The 16,530-nt window shown below is 41.4% G+C and overlaps 1 protein-coding gene across 1 annotated transcript; it reads right to left on the bottom strand.

Annotated features, from left to right (window-relative positions):
* Positions 1–2,049: 2,049 nt before the first annotated feature.
* Positions 2,050–14,054, bottom strand: LOC311099565 (developmentally-regulated GTP-binding protein 1-like). Its single transcript, XM_084140262.1, has 9 exons — positions 13,847–14,054; positions 4,480–4,603; positions 4,163–4,338; positions 3,910–3,979; positions 3,617–3,786; positions 3,310–3,440; positions 2,935–3,102; positions 2,679–2,801; positions 2,050–2,407 (listed from the first exon to the last, which is right to left on the bottom strand). The coding sequence occupies exons 1-9, from the start codon at positions 13,883–13,885 to the stop codon at positions 2,308–2,310; spliced, it is 1,101 nt and encodes a 366-aa protein (XP_083996388.1). The 5' UTR covers positions 13,886–14,054; the 3' UTR covers positions 2,050–2,307.
* Positions 14,055–16,530: the final 2,476 nt, after the last annotated feature.

The raw sequence follows: 16,530 nt of genomic DNA, 5'->3' as shown, positions 1-16,530 counted from the left end.
CGTGAGGAAGAGCGGGTGGTTCTTCTGAGTCTCGCCTCTAGTACAACCAAGCTCAACTGGAGACAGACTGTCTTGACTACATCTCCTCCAACACCCGCAAGCCCGTACCTCCCGCCCCTCCTTCAAGTTAGGAGGGGTTAGTGATATTCTCCTTGGATAGGTGGACTGGCGTGAAGGACTTGGGCAGGATGGGATTGGATGGATGGGGGGGGGGCATGTTTCCGCATTTCATAAATATTAATACAGAGTCTGCCCCTCTCCGAAGGGGCAGAGTCTTTAATTTCGTTAAAGGGGGAAGTGCTTTATTCACTTAATGGCTTTTATTAGTGCCCGGTCTTCAACTCTTTCATTAGCTAAAGTGCTGCTATAATTTAAAGGGGGAACGGGGTGGGGGAGGGGTGGTGTCCCGAGAAACATTGTTCTTGCCGCTGCAGCCAGCCACTGCTCTGTCTAAACCTCTGCAGAAAGAGTAGCCATTCTGTCTCAAAAAAGATTGGAGACTCCAACATCGAATACACTGTAGATAAAGAGTGGTTACAGGAAGTGTTGAGGGCAAATGCCAGGTTTCCCTTTATGTGGCAGATTTGTCCTTCACCTGAACATTAGTCAAATTGGAAATAATACTTTCTTGCAAATACACCCAAATTCCACAAAAACATTGATCATGCAGGTGTTATTGGTTAGATCTTTTATCATTGGATGTGTTCAGTCCCATGTTATAAAAATGAAGTTAAAGCAATATTTTGATTGCTTTCATTTTAGAAATGCTACTGTAGTGTTATCAAAAACATATGCAAAATAATAATCAAACACGTGGAAACGCAACTTAAAAAGTATATATTATGTGTGAGCAATAAGGTTGTGTGTGTCATAATGTATGCCTTGACAATAATGGTGTTCAGTTATGACTACTCTGACCAAATATATTAAAATAATAATATGCCATTTAGCAGATGCTTTTATCCAAAGCGACTTACAGTCATGCGTGCATACATTTTTGTGTATGGGTGGTCCTGGGGATCGAACCCACTACCTTGGCGTTACAAGCGCCGTGCTCTACCAGCATAGCTACAGAAAAAGGCAGTGATCAATTCAAAATTCACAATTACCGGTTGCTGAGTAGGCTATACCATGTCCATACCACCCTACATCATAGACAGATACTGTATGCTTATAGGTTCAGATAAAATGCTCCTCCTTAGAACGTGACATATAGCCTAAATTTGGTTCTAAAAAGCTATTTTGAAATCAAATTTGATCAGATGTGTCCTGTCGTGTGAAACGTTCTGTGATCATTAACACATGGCAGCACTTTATTGAGTGTCCTGAGCAAATTCCCCACCTGACCTTATCATGCTATCCATCTAACCCCCCCCCCCCCCCAAAAAAAAATGACTCTTGTCCTCGCAACTGCTAACGTGGCGACTTCTCACACAAAATGGCTGATCCATCTCATACAGCTGGGTTGCTACACATCGGCATTAGATAATCCATACACACCAAAGTGCTTCAAGATCTGATGAAATGCTATTCACTACTGTGGGTTATTGGTGTTTCTGAACAGCTGGGGTAGAATGTCCCCAGACTGTGTCTGAGTGAATGAACTGATTAACCTGAGAGACTGTCCGTGCTGGAGAGAGGGGGTGGGATGCCAGCCTGACTATATCACCGATTTTATATAAATCAGTGGCCGACAGGCCTTTCAAATAAAGCCGTTGTATTGGACACCGTGAGATGGTCTCTGGGTAAGTAATGTCTAGTCCAGGGGTATCGCTTGACTTCCAGAGGAGATGGAGCTATCATACACCCACTATGTTTTAGGATGTATTTCATAAGAACAGTCTCACCAGTGAAAGTATAGACAGATGGAGCAGGACACATCCATGTCACTGGGACAGGATGTGGATGTATTTCATATGAAGGGAAACGTGAATGTTATATTAATTCAGTGTTGTTCAACATTAATTACAGTGTATCTTTCCAGGCATAAACCCAATGGCCTTTATAATTATCAAATATAAAAGACGATGACTTCATATAATAAAATAGTCCTTTTTATGGTGTTTATTTGATTAAAAATGTTATATTCAAGGCTCATACCTCTTCGATGGATGTTATGAATCACATACGGGTATAAATGAGGGAGGTAAATGCAACATTGACATTCATATAATTTTTTCTTTTCAGTTTGAAAATTCCAACATAAAATTGAGAACCACAAGACACAGATGTTCTCGTGGATATGTTTGAGGGGGGTTTTCATGAGCAGCAGACTATTCCCTGTGATGCAGTGAGTCAGGAGTCCTTTTACTTTTTCACCAGCTGGATTACGTCCTCATCCTCCATGACATGGTCTTTTCCCACCTTCTGGGGGTTGTGTTTCACTGAAGCACCCCACACCAGAGCACTGAAAGGACAGGATAACTGAGTGTTAGAAAAATACCAGCCAGGTGCAACATTGTATCATATATGTCTGTGTGCTGTGCTCTCCCTTGAACGGTAATTCAATTGTTAACATTGGACACCTAGTGGCAGCTATGTGCATTTGGTGAGTTCTTTATTTCTTACAGATTGTGGCTTTAAATCGGTTAAATACTGGGGTGGGTATACCTCAGTCATTTCCAAAACATCAACAAGAAGCACAAAAGCCATTAGTCAATAGTGTAGTTAGTACTCACTATTTTAATTCTTTGAGGAGGCTTTTATGAATCTTCAGACAGAAGTCCTCTACTGTAGTATGTTCAGTAGGTAGAACGACTGGAGATGTGTAGTCAGGAAGCTGGCCTTTGGGTTTGGTGTATCTGGGGGACAACACATTCAAATTATTAATGAATTTAGACACAAACCACACATTTATCAAGCAGTGTAATATGGTTTCCAATAACCCTATATGTCCCTTCTACGGGCTGTTAGGTTGAGAGAGCGTCTCCTTACATGCGCACTAGGTGCAGGTAGTCCCACATCTTCTCCAGTAGGTCGTCAAAGTTCCAGCGGGAGTGGGCAGAGATGGGCACGCAGTGGGGCACCTTGTAGATGATGTCCAGCTCTTCAATGGAGATCTGGTCGATTTTGTTGAGTACATAAATGCAGGGGATGTACACTCTGGTGGGATTAAACAGAGCATGTCTGTCAGCAGGTCTGTAGGGGAGCGTTGACCATACTTTGGAATGGGGTATAGCAGTATTTTGGCTAGGGGGTATAGGTCAGACCCAATTATAGATGAATGGAGGATTATGTCAGAAAAACAGGAGTTCCTGCTTAATCAGGAAGATTACATCCCTGAGTTTGTAGAAGTGCTCAGCTGCTTACCGGTTTCCCTCCACCACGTCGATGAGGTCATCAGCCGTGGAGTCGCTGCGCAGGGTGATGTCAGCGTTGTGGATCTTGTACTCGGCCAGGATGCTCTTCACTGCGTCACCATCCAACTCACTCTGTGGACACTGGAGAGAAGGAGAGAGAAAGGAAGAACACCAGAGTAAGCCCATTGAAATCGAAAGGGAGAGACAAAAGATCGATCAACCTCCATAGATAGACAGACAGCTCTAAAGAGAGAGAGACACAGAGAGAAATAGGGACAGATTGAGCTGGACGTGAAACCGTTGTGTTAAACACGTACTGTGACGGTGAAGTTGATGCCTCCTTTGTCCTTCTTCTTGAAGCCGATGTTGGGCGGCTGCTTGTTGAGGCGGATTCCGAAGCCCTCCAGCTCGTGTTCAATCAGCTTCTTGTGGCCCAGAGGCTTCAGAACATCCAACACTATGAGGACCAGGTTGCAGGTTCGAGCCACTGGGAAGAGAAAGACCACAGTTACAAACTACCTTCAAGGTATGTGAGTGTGGCACGTGTGTGCGCTCTAAACTGTCACATGTAGTTTGTGTATGGTTCTGATGCTTCACTGGTGGTTCTCACCTGCGATGACCTGTCGTCCTCTGCCCTTGCCATCTTTGGCCCCCTCGATGATACCTGGGAGATCCAGGAGCTTGGAGACACAAAAGTAGAATAAGCATCCTAATACTAAAATATATTCTCCTGCAAAACATCTTAAAGAAATGACAAAGATTAAAACATTTGTAGAAAAAAATCAAATTATCACTGTTTGTACAGATTGGCCTCTGTTGGCCTTAAGGTGCAGTGTGAAAGGTATAAGATGCAAGTAAAGTACCTGTATTTTGGCACCCTTGTAACGGATCACTCCTGGTACTGTGGTGAGGGTGGTGAACTCATAGGCTGCCACCTCTGAGTACACCCCTGCCAGGTTACTTAGTAAAGTAGACTTGCCCACCGAGGGGAACCCTACAAACCCGATACGGGCGTCACCTGTTTTTGCCACATCAAAGCCTATACAACAGAGTGACAAATTAGATTTCATTACAATGTGACACGAGCTTGTAAATCTCAACTCGCTACATCTCCACTGCACTGTTGTGTAGCAAAGGGACACATTCTAAAAATGAATGATGATCAGGAGTCCGGACTCACCTTCCCCTGTGCCTCCTCCACTGCCTCCCTTTGGTGTGATAAGTTCTCTCCTCATCTTGGCCAGGCGAGCTTTGAGCAGCCCCAAGTGGTTAGATGTGGCCTTGTTCTTCTGAGTCCGAGCCATCTACCCAACACAGAGAGGATGCTTTAATTCATTCATATTCTACACAATACAACAATCAGAACTAGAATATTAGCTAGGCCTACTTGTTCAGAGCCAAGTTGTGTGATGGCTGGATTTCGACTGATCACTAATAAAGAAAACATATTGTCATCATGACACGGACAGCACCATTATACTTGTTTATACTGAGCTGCACTGAGGTCGGAACGTAATCACGGTTGCATTAAGACACAGTGGCGCCGGCGGGAGACATGGGTTGGAAAACGTACCTCAATGCAGGGATGAGATATGCCACTGTAGTGCAAATTTTACCTTTATTCACAATGCTCCATCGAGAAGATTGAAATACTGCTAAATTGAAATACTACCATATATATATATATATATACAGTACCAGTCAAAAGTTTGGACACACCTACTCATTCCAGGGTTTTTCTTAATTTTTTACTATTTTCTTAATTGTAGAATAATAGCTAAGACATCAAAACTATGAAATAACACATATGGAATCATGTAGTAACCAAACAGGTGTTAAACACATATATATTTTATATTTGAGATTCTTCAAAGTAGCCACCCTTTGCCTTGATGACAGCTTTGCACACTCTTGGCATTCTCTCAACCAGCTTCATGAGGTAGTCACCTGGAATGCATTTCAATTAACAGGTGTGCCTTGCTAAAAGTTAATTTGTGGAATTTATTTCCTTCTTAATGCGATTGAGCCAATCTGTTGTGTTGTGACAAGGTAAGGGTGGTATACAGAAGATAGCCCTATTTGGTAAAATACCAAGTCTATATTATGGCATGAACAGCTCAAATATGCAAAGAAACGACAGTCCATCATTATTTTAAGTCATGAAGGTCAGTCAATCCGGAAAATTTCAAGAACTTTGAAGGTCTCTTCAAGTGCAGTCGCAAAAACCATCAAGCGCTATGATGAAACTGGCTCTCATGAGGACCGCCACAGTAAAGGAAGACCCAGAGTTACCTCTTCTGCAGTGGATAAGTTCATTAGAGTTAACTGCACCTCAGATTGCAGCCTAAATAAATGCTTCACAGAGTTCAAGTAACTAACACATCTCAACATCAACTGTTCAGAGGAGACCGCGTGAATCAGGCCTTCATGGTTGATATGCTGCAAAGAAACCACTACTAAAGGACACCAATAAGCAGAAGAGACTTGCTTAGGCCAAGAAACACAAGCAATGGACATTAGACTGGTGGAAATCTGTCTTTGGTCTGATGAGTCCAAATTTGAGATTTTTGGTTCCAACCTCTGTGTCTTTGTGAGACGCAGTGTAGGTGAACGGATGATCTCCGCATGTGTAGTTCCCACCGTGAAGCGTGGAGGAGGAGGTGTGATGGTGTGGGGGTGCTTTGCTGGTGACACTGTCAGTGATTTACTTAGAATTCAAGGCACACTTAACCAGCATGGCTACCACAGCATTCTGCAGCGATAAGCCATCCCATCTGGTTTGCGCTTAGTGGGACTATCATTTGTTTTTCAACAGGACAAAGACCCAACACACCTCCAGGCTGTGTAAGGGCTATTTGACCAAGAAGGAGAGTGATGAAGTGCTGCATCAGATGACCTGGCCTCCACAATCACCCGATCTCAACCCAATTGCGATGGTTTGGGATGAGTCGGACCGCAGAGTGAAGGAAAAGCAGCCAAAAAGTGCTCAGCATATGTGGGAACTCCTTCAAGACTGTTGGAAAAGCCTTCCAGGTGAAGCTGGTTGAGATAATGCCAAGAGTGTGCAAAGCTGTCATCAAGGCAAAGGGTGGCTACTTTGAAGAATATAAAATATATTTTGATTTGTTTAACACTTTTGTGGTTACTACATGATTCCATATGTGTTATTTCATAGTTTTGATGTCTTCACTATTCTTCTACAATGTAGAAAATAGTAAAAATAAAGAAAAACCCTTGAATGAGTAGGTTTGTCTAAACTTTTGACTGGTACTGTATATTCAGTCAATAAAAAAGCAAGTGCCATTTAAGATTAATTTATTTCAACCATATATAATATAATCAACTGGTTATATTAATATCATGGAACACAATCTTCAAAAAGGCAGTAACCTAAGCAGTGGCCCTTTGTCCTAATATTTATATATTTCTTAATTCCATTATTTTACTTTTTACATTAATGTGTATTGCTGTGTATTGTTAGATACTACTGCACTGTTGGGGTTAGGAACACAAGCATTTCGCTACACCCGCAATAACATCTGCTAAATATGTGTATGCGACCAATACAATTTGATCCGATTTGCTTGTAAAAACATATGGCTGTGTAATGGCATAGCCTTGCTTTCTTAATTTAGCAGACAAGACGCTCTTATTTCCAGAGCCCTTATCATAGTCAAGACACCTACTTTATAGTAAAAAAAACATGACGTAATACAGGACTGCCCAACCCTGTTCCTGGAGAGCTACCGTCCTGTAGGTTTTTGCTCCAACCCTAATCTAGCACACCTGATTCTAAAAATTAGCAGGTTGATAAGATGAATCAGGTTAGTAACACCTGGGGTTGGAGCGAAAACCTACAGGAGGGTAGCTCTCCAGGAACAGGGTTGGGCAACCCTGATGTAATATAACAGAATAAAATAGAACAGAATATTTTTCCAAATTAAAAAAGTTGACACTACGAAGTGATGCGCATCTCGCGAAAGGAACAGTTATTCTCAAACATAATTTGAAACGGGGCTCAATTTGACAAAGACAATTCTTTCAGGATTACAAAACAAAATCTGTCTTCTTTTCGATATACAGTTGAAGTCGGAAGTTTACATACACTTAGGTTGGAGTCATTAATACTCGTCATTCAACCACTCCACACATTTCTTGTTAACAAACTATAGTTTTGGCAAGTCGGTTAGGACATCTACTTTGTGCATGACACAAGTAATTTTTCCAACAATTGTTTACAGACAGATTATTTCACTTATAATAATTCAGAATTCCAGTGGGTCAGAAGTTTACATACACTAAGTTGACTGTGCCTTTAAACAGCTTGCAAGACCTCAGAAAAAAAATTGTAGACCTCCACAAGTCTGGTTCATCCTTGGGAGCAATTTCCAAATGCCTGAAGGTACCACGTTCATCTGTACAAACAATAGTACGCAAGTATAAACACTATGGGACCACGCAGCCGTCATACCGCTCAGGAAGGAGACGCGTTCTGTCTCCTAGTGATAAACGTACTTTGCAAATCAATCCCAGAACAACAGCAAAGGAACTTGTGAAGATGCTGGAGGAAACAGGTACAAAAGTATCTATATCCACAGTAAAACTAGTCCTATATCGACATAACCTGAAAGGCCGCTCAGCAAGGAAGAAGCCACTGCTCCAAAACCGCCATAAAAAAGCCAGACTACGGTTTGCAACTACACATGGGGACAAAGATTGTACTTTTTGGACAAATGTCCTCTGGTCTGATGAAACAAAAATAGAACTGTTTGGCCATAATGACCATCGTTATGTTTGGAGGAAAAAGGGGTGGCTTGCAAGCCGAAGAACACCATCCCAACCGTGAAGCACAGGGGTGGTAGCATCATGCTGTGGGGGTGCTTTGCTGCAGGAAGGGCTGGTGCACTTCACAAAATAGATGGCATCATGAGGAAGGAAAATTATGTGTATATATTGAAGCAACATCTCAAGACATCAGTCAGGAAGTTAAAGCTTGGTCGCATCTTCCAAATGGACAATGACCCCAAGCCTACTTCCAAAGTTGTGGCAAAATGGCTTAAGGACAACAAAGGCATTGGAGTGGCCATCACAAAGCCCTGACCTCAATCTTATAGAAAATGTGTGGGCAGAACTGAAAAAGCGTGTGCGATCAAGGAGGCCTACAAACTTGACTTGTGGGAAGCTTGTGGAAGGCTACCCGAAACGTTTGACCCAAGTTAAACAATTTAAAGGCAATGCTACCAAATACTAATTGAGTGTATGTGTGACGAGGTGTGAAAGAAGGAGTCAGGCGCAGGAGGTAAAATACCGAAGTCCAGAGTTTAATCCGTTTGCATAAATCAAACACCCCAAGCGTCAAACGAAACTGTACAAGGGAAAACATCCACCGTGGCAATAACACAGTGAAATGTAGCTCAACCGAGCTACACGCTCTCACAACAAAACAATCACTCACAAAAGACAAGGGGAATGAGCACCAGGTGTGTGTGATTGACAAGATATGACAAGTGGAGTGATGAGAATGGGATTGGCAGTAGCTAGTACTCCGGTGACGACGAACGCCGAAGCCTGTCCGAACCAGGAGGGGGGACAGCCTCGGCGGAAGTCGTGACAGTATGTAAACTTCTGACCCACTGGGAATGTGATGAATGAAATAAAAGCTGAAATAAATCATTCTCTCTACTATTATTCTGACATTTCACATTCTTAAAATAAATTGGTGATCCTAACTGACCTAAGACAGGGAATTTTTACTAGGATTAAATGTCAGGAATTGTGAAAATCTGAGTTTAAATGTATTTGGCTAAGGTGTATGTAAACTTCTGACTTCAACTGTACAGATAATAATAATAATAATATGCCATTTAGCAGACGCTTTTATCCAAAGCGACTTACAGTCATGTGTGCATACATTTTTACGTATGGGTGGTCCCGGGGATCGAACCCACTACCCTGGCGTTACAAGCGCCATGCTCTACAAACTGAGCTACAGAGGTTCGATTTAGTTTATTCTGCCCGTTCTTTGGAATTTTCTGAATGTATTAACAATTACACATTGAACACTGCATGGTGATGAGTTACGGCCACGACATCTGTTTGGTGAGTAGGCTTAGGCTTAATGATTCTTATGAAAATATGCTCTGTCTTTATCGAACAAATGTTTTTGCATATTTTCTGTGTGGAACCGGTCTATGTTTAGGGGGTTTAAAGCCTAGGCTAACCAATTCTAAGGGAAAGGGAATTTAGGGAGAAGAACTTAGGGAGAAGAACATTACACCGAATAGTTTTACAGTGGAGAGGGTCAAAATCTTCAAGTTCCTCAGCGTGCACATCACTGTGGACCTGAAATGGTCCCTCCACACCAACAGCGTTCTGAAGAAGGAACAACAGCACCTCTTCAACCTCAGGAGGTTAAAGAAATTCGGCTTGGCCCCTAAGACCCTCATGAACTTCTACAGATGCATCATTGAGAACATTCTGTTGGGCAGTATCACCGCCTGGTATGGCAACTGCACCACCCGCAACCACAGGGCTCTCCAGAGAGTAGTGCAGTCAGTCCAACGCATCACTGGGGGCACACTGCCTTGCCCCCCAGAACATCTACAGCACCCGGTGTCACAGGAAGACCAAGAAGATCAGAGACCTCAGCCACCCGAGCCACAGCCTGTTCACCCCGCTACCATCTAGAAGGCGGAGACAGTGCAGGTGCATCAAAGCTGGGACCGAGAGACTGATAAACAGCTTCTATCTCCAGGCCATCAGAATGTTAAACAGTCACCACTAGCCGGCCTCCGCCCAATACCCTGCCCTGAACCTTAGTCACTGTTACTAGCCAGCTACCACCCAGTACTCTACCCTGCACATTAGAGACTGCTGCCCTATGTACATAGTCATTGAACACTGATCACTTTAATAATGTTAACATATTGTTTTACCCACTTTATATGTATATACTGTATTCTAGTCATGGCTCATCCTATATAACTACTGCTGTACCCGCCTTTTCCATTCATATACTGTCCATACACACCATTTTTTGTATATACACTCACCGGCCAGTTTATCAGGTACACCCATCTAGTACAGGGTCAGATCCCCTTCCCTCCAGAACAGCCTGAATTCTTTGGGCATTCTACAATGTGTCGGAAACGTTCCACAGGGATGTTGGTCCATCCTGACGCGATGGCATCACGCAGTTGCTGCAGATTGGACGGCGGTACATTCAGGCTGCGAACAGCCGGTTCCATCTCATCCCAAAGATGCTCTATTGGGTTGAGGTCTGGGGACTGCGCAGGCCACTCAAGTGAACTAAACTTGCTGTCATGTTCCAGGCAATGTTTTTCCACTCCTCAATTGTCCAATGTTGGTGATGGCGTGCCCACTGGAGCCGCTTCTACTTGTTTTTAGCTGATAGGAGTGGAACCCGTTGTGGTCGTCTGCTGCAATAGCCCATCTGTGACAAGGATCGACGAGATGCCATTCTGTACACCACTGTTGTACTGCGCTGTTATTTGTCTGTTTGTGTCCCACCAGTTAGCTTGCATGATTTTAGGCATTCTCCTTCGACCTCTCTCATCAACGAGCTGTGAAAACCCCAGGATAGCGACTGTTTCTGAGGTACTGTATCTGGTGAGCCTGGCACTGATGATCATACCACGCTCAAAGTCGCTTCGGTCACTCATTTTGTCCATTCTAACGTTCAATCGAACAGTAACTGAATGCCTCGATGCCAGTCTGCCTGCTTCACATAACAAGCCACGGCCACGTGACTCACTGTCTGTAGGTGCGATTCATTTGTGAACGGGGTGGTGTACTTAATAAACTGGCCGGTGTACAAAACATTAGGAACACTTTCCATGACAGACTGACCAGGTGAAAGCTATGATCCCTTATTGATGTCACCTGTGAAATCTACTTCAATCAATGTAGATGAAGGGGAGGAGACAGGTTAAAGAAGGATTTTCAAGCATTGAGACATGGATTGTGTATATGTGCCATTCAGAGGGTGAATAAGCAAGACAAAATATTTAAGTGCCTTTGAATGGGGTATGGTAGTAGGTGCCAGGTGTATCGGTTTGAGTGTATCAAGAACTGCAACACTGCTGTTTTTTTTTTACGCTCAACAGTTTCCTGTGTGTATCAAGAATGGTCCACCACCCAAAGGACATCCAGCCAACTTGACACAACCGTGGGAAGCATTGGAGTCAACATGGACCTGCATCCCTGTGGAACGCTTTTGACACCTTGTAGTGTCCATGTCCTGACGAATTGAGGCTGTTCTGATGGCAAAAGGGGTGTTCCTAATGTTTTGTACACTCAGTGTATATCTATTTATGTTCGGGACTCTGACATTGCTCATTCTGATATATTATTTATCTGTACGAGCTCAGCCATCCACACAGACGCACATGCAATTATTTCACACTGTGACATTTTCTTTTCAACATAACGTCACATTCAGAACGACTGGGAACTATTTCAGGCTGGGTAGATTTTTACATGACACAGGTCTGTGTAAACAAGTGTAACCAAATATTTTTTATAACTAACCCAAGATAGACCACTGCCTGTTGTTTGCAATGGGAGCAAATTCATCATAGAGGGTAGAACAAGCAAGAAGGTGGGCAGAGCCAAGCGCAAGCTAGCGAGATCCTATTGGCACGTTCTAGCATGAGTCATTCCAATTCAAAAAGCACAAAAAAATAGCATTGACACACACTATGTCAGATTTTCTGAAATAATTTCTGTAGTTAGAAACTGATGAGATTAGCATTCCTGAAACATTACTTTGTTTAAATATTAAGCTAATTGATTGCACTCAAATTTGCCATTTTAATTTATAGGTTTCATATAATCTTCAATAAATAAATATAGTACCCAACATCCGATTTGGGCCATAATTCTTCCTAATAAATAGTATGACATGAGGAATCCAGTAAAATGATCAAAATGTCACCAATCACATATAGATGTTTTCTAATAATTGTATTGAAAAACATGACTGCAATGCAAAGGTTTATAATTGTATTATTTTATTAGGGTTGTGACAAGATTTTTGTCACTAGCCTGTTTCTCCATCAAAGTTCTGGGCTGGTAGGAAAAGTCTTCATATGAGAATTGCACGATACAGATAGCCCTCTCAGAGAGCTGCCATTTGTTGGACTATTCAAGGAGAGTTGGGTTGAAGCATTAGGTTGCAAAGAGAAGGACAAACTGTATTGCTTTCATGGAGGACTGGCTTGACTACACAGTTGACCACATCATTTATTTTCATCAGGAGCAAAAGGTATTGGTTTTCTACCCAAAGTTGCAAAGCAAATGTTGTGATCCCTTTAAAAAACACAAGAGACCAGCAAAATTGATTACTGGGTGTGGTGGCAGTAGCAGGAACAGCGGCATCTAGTGGGCAAAACATGGTACTTTCACATGAATTCATGGTAAATAATGCAAACGACTTCAAATGGCTAATTTATCTAAAGGGGGGGGAAATAATCAGATTCACAGGAAATACATTACAAAGGATAAAGAAGCATTACTTCAAGCCGCAGCTCCATACTAGTTGTCAGACATAGAGAACCGATTCTGTATACTGGTTGTTGGGGTGGGATTGGCATGTGGGGGGTCTGTGGCTGGCCTTTGACCATTTTATTGGATTCCTCATGTCTTACTCAATGGTAGGAATAAGTCTGGACTTAATCGGATGTTGGGTACTATATTTGTTGAATATTATGTGAATCCTATAAATTAAAAAAAAGGGTCCATTTGGGTGAAATCAATTTGCTTAATTTCTCAGAGATCAAATTAAATGAAAAAAAAAAGTTTCACGAATTTATCTGTTTCTAACTTCAGAAGCTATTTCAGAACAATCTGAGATGGTGTGTGTCATGGCTTGCTGAAATGACCCATTTATTTGCATATTTCCGTTAGGGGACGTCAAAAACAATGCAATTTTTTGAAACTTTGGCAAAGGGTAAAGTCTACAAAATGTTGTCCACTCTGTTCATAACAGTTTATCGTTTTGGAACAGAAAACTGTTTTGACATCAAATGTTTAATCGGTGAGAAAATTAGCAGAATCTCGGTCAAAATGCATCTTCTCCCACTGCTGGACTTCCTCTCATCGCCATATTTGGTGGTGAGTGGAAACACCAACCGAATGCTTCAGATTTATACATCCGGTGAAACATCTAGCTTATTGTTCTGTGGAGTAAAGGTAGGGTCGGTATCTTCAGACAACTAGTTACCCTGCCAATAATAACACATAGCCAGCTAAAGTTAACTACAGTAGCCAACTACCGAGCTAGTATCTACGTTAAAAACTAACGTAGAGTTGAGAATTGTTAGCTAAATAACACCCAGCTATGCTCAGACTTGGGTGTCTGCCATCATATTATGTTATATAATATGTTTTGAGGGGGAGAAATCCATTGTAACGTTACGTCCTCGATTAGCCAAGTTAACTTTAGCCAACTATAGTAGCTCGCTAACGTAACGTTAGTCAAGTGGCCAAGCTAAAACGTGAATCACAGCTACCGTTAGCTAACTTACCTCGGCCTCAATTTCTGCTATTTTGGCGAGTAAACTCATCTTGCAGCTGGTCCTTAGATGATATCACCTATAACGATTAAACACGTTTAATAGTAAAGTTGCTAAATTGTTGAGTTTTTATCACGCAAGCATACAAGGCTAACTAGCAACAGCTAGCACTCATGCGTTCAACCTGTGGTCTGTATGCGGCTCTCGCTAGGAGGAAGAGGCAGCCGGCAAACCGTGAACTCAGAAAACGCGACGCCGTTGGCGCCACCTACCGGAATGAAGTTGTTTGCAGATTTATGAAAGTTTTGCTGACATGACATATTTCGTGCAACAACAATGACATAGACTTCGCAGAAATTATGTAACACATTTCAAATACAATATTCATGCTTGGATTTGACAAATCAAACTAATGTATCTGACACTGCATAATTAATCACACTAAAAGGCTAATGCACGCTCTCTCTCAATTCAATTTAAGGGGCTTTATTGGCATGGGAAACATATGTTTACATTGCCAAAGCAAGTGAAATAGATAATAAACAAAAGTGAAATAAACAAAATTTTTTTTACAGTAAACATTACTCACAAAAGTTCCAAAAGAGTAAAGACATTTCAAGTGTCATATTATGTCTACATACAGTGTTGTAATGATGTGCAAATAGTTAAAGTACAAAGGGGAAAATAAATATATGTTGAATTTACAATGGTGTTTGTTCTTCACTGGTTGACCTTTTCTTGTGGCAACAGGTCACAAATCTTGCTGCTGTGATTGCACACTGTGGTATTTCTCTCCTCCCTCTCCCCAGTCAAATGGATGTATTAGTAATGCACACGCATCTGGTAAATATAATTTTTTTTATTGTTTAATATTTCGTTCGCATACAGTACATAATCTCTCAAAAGTTTCTATGTTGCTAAAATTTCTGGATCGACTGGCATTGTTTTAAAGCTCTAAAACCAACAACAGTACATTCAACACTGTAGATGGGATTGAGCTTTTGGTTGGTTGGACAAGGTCATTGCAGGAAGTTGACTAGATAAATGCCCATCGGATGAATATGGCGTACTCATCTAACTTCTGAAAACCTTGCAGAGGGAGGGTGCATATTGCCAAAATGTGTATAAATAGTGGAAGGTTACCTTTATTTACCATTATGACTGGCTAGTGGCCAAGCTATTGCTGTTTAAAACAAAGGGACAAAGCTTTGTTGAAATCTAATTCTATAATCTTGAGCACATACAATATTTGCACAATTATGTGTGTCAGAGATTATTTTTTTGCAGTTAGGTTTTGACATTTTAGTGATCAGGCCCAACCCTCTAATACAGTAAGTTGCTATACCAACTTCTATACATTCCTTTTGAACTAACAATGTGTATTCCTATCATTTTCAACATGGTATCTTAACCTTGGTCCTGGAGGTTTAATGGAAGATATGTTGAATATGCTGGATTTCACCTCAACAATGCAATGTGTTGCATCATTTATTCTGTTCACATCTCTCCATCATTATTTGCTTGTAAATATTGTGTTAAAGACATATTCTGTAAGTGTGCGGAGGTGTGCTTATCCTCATGAAAATAGAAAAATATGAATTACTTTTAAAAGTGAGCTACAGTTCTTGTGAATTATTGGTTTGCATTGCATCCAACTATTGTTGCTCAGCTGAGGCAAAAACCAGCATAAATACTAAGCGCTTCCAGGACAAGGGTTGAGATATGTTGAGGAAAGAGCAAACTGTGTTTGTGATAATTGAAAGTATTCATTTCAGTAGCCTATCAGTTTGAAATTGAGGTCCCTTTGTGGTACATAGCATGATGGTTTTGACTTGAGTCATCTTCACTAATAATTAAAAAGTAATTAATTGAGAATTGACCATAAATCCATGCCCAAACATCTAAATTGTTCTTATTTTAATGAGCAACACAGATTTATATCATATGTCAGTCAGCATTGAAGTGCATTGATTAAAAAGTAAGTGCAAGTACAGATTTGGATGCATTCATTTTGATAAGAGGATTAAATTGTTTGCAGTGTGGCCCCAAAAATAGTCATTCTACAGGGGCACTCTGCAAAAGAAAAAACACTATAGTTGATGCTGTTTCTAACCTAAAATATATATTTCAAGCTCTATATGGTACCTCTGAGTGACAGTATGTGGGTGCATTCTTGTGCTGCCCTCTGTCTTCATTTCAGTCATGTCCATGAAATATATCACTTTTTCCTCAATAAAAAGTATTACTGTAATGCTTGCTGATTGACAGGTCCCATGATTTCTCAGCTTGCTTTAAGGAACACGGTAACTGAATCAAGCCAGCAAAAGTACAAAGTCAGTGAGAAGAAGCACTATTTTAGTGCATTATCTTCACACCCGGCCGGTAACCTTGCTGTCCTAAAACTGGCTACCTCTGCATAGAGATGGAGTATAGTTCTGATAACAGCCCCCATCGATAGGCCTAATCGTTTTTTACTGAGGAAAGCATCATTTTCTATGGTCATGTCACCAGAGCAAGGATAACAACATCTTTTGAGGTAATAAAAAAACAGCATCCCTTTAAAATCCATTGTCCCGGTAACTCGGATTCTGTCATCAGAATTTGGATAATACTTATTGAAACCATAAGGCTTTACAATAAATGAAACTTGGCCATATGATGGCAAAAGTCTTCTCTGTAGGTGTTCCCCTTGGACT

Source organism: Coregonus lavaretus, assembly GCF_964263955.1.
Source record: "Coregonus lavaretus genome assembly, chromosome: 24".
Lineage (NCBI taxonomy): Eukaryota > Metazoa > Chordata > Actinopteri > Salmoniformes > Salmonidae > Coregonus > Coregonus lavaretus.
This window is presented reverse-complemented; position numbering and strand designations above follow the sequence as displayed.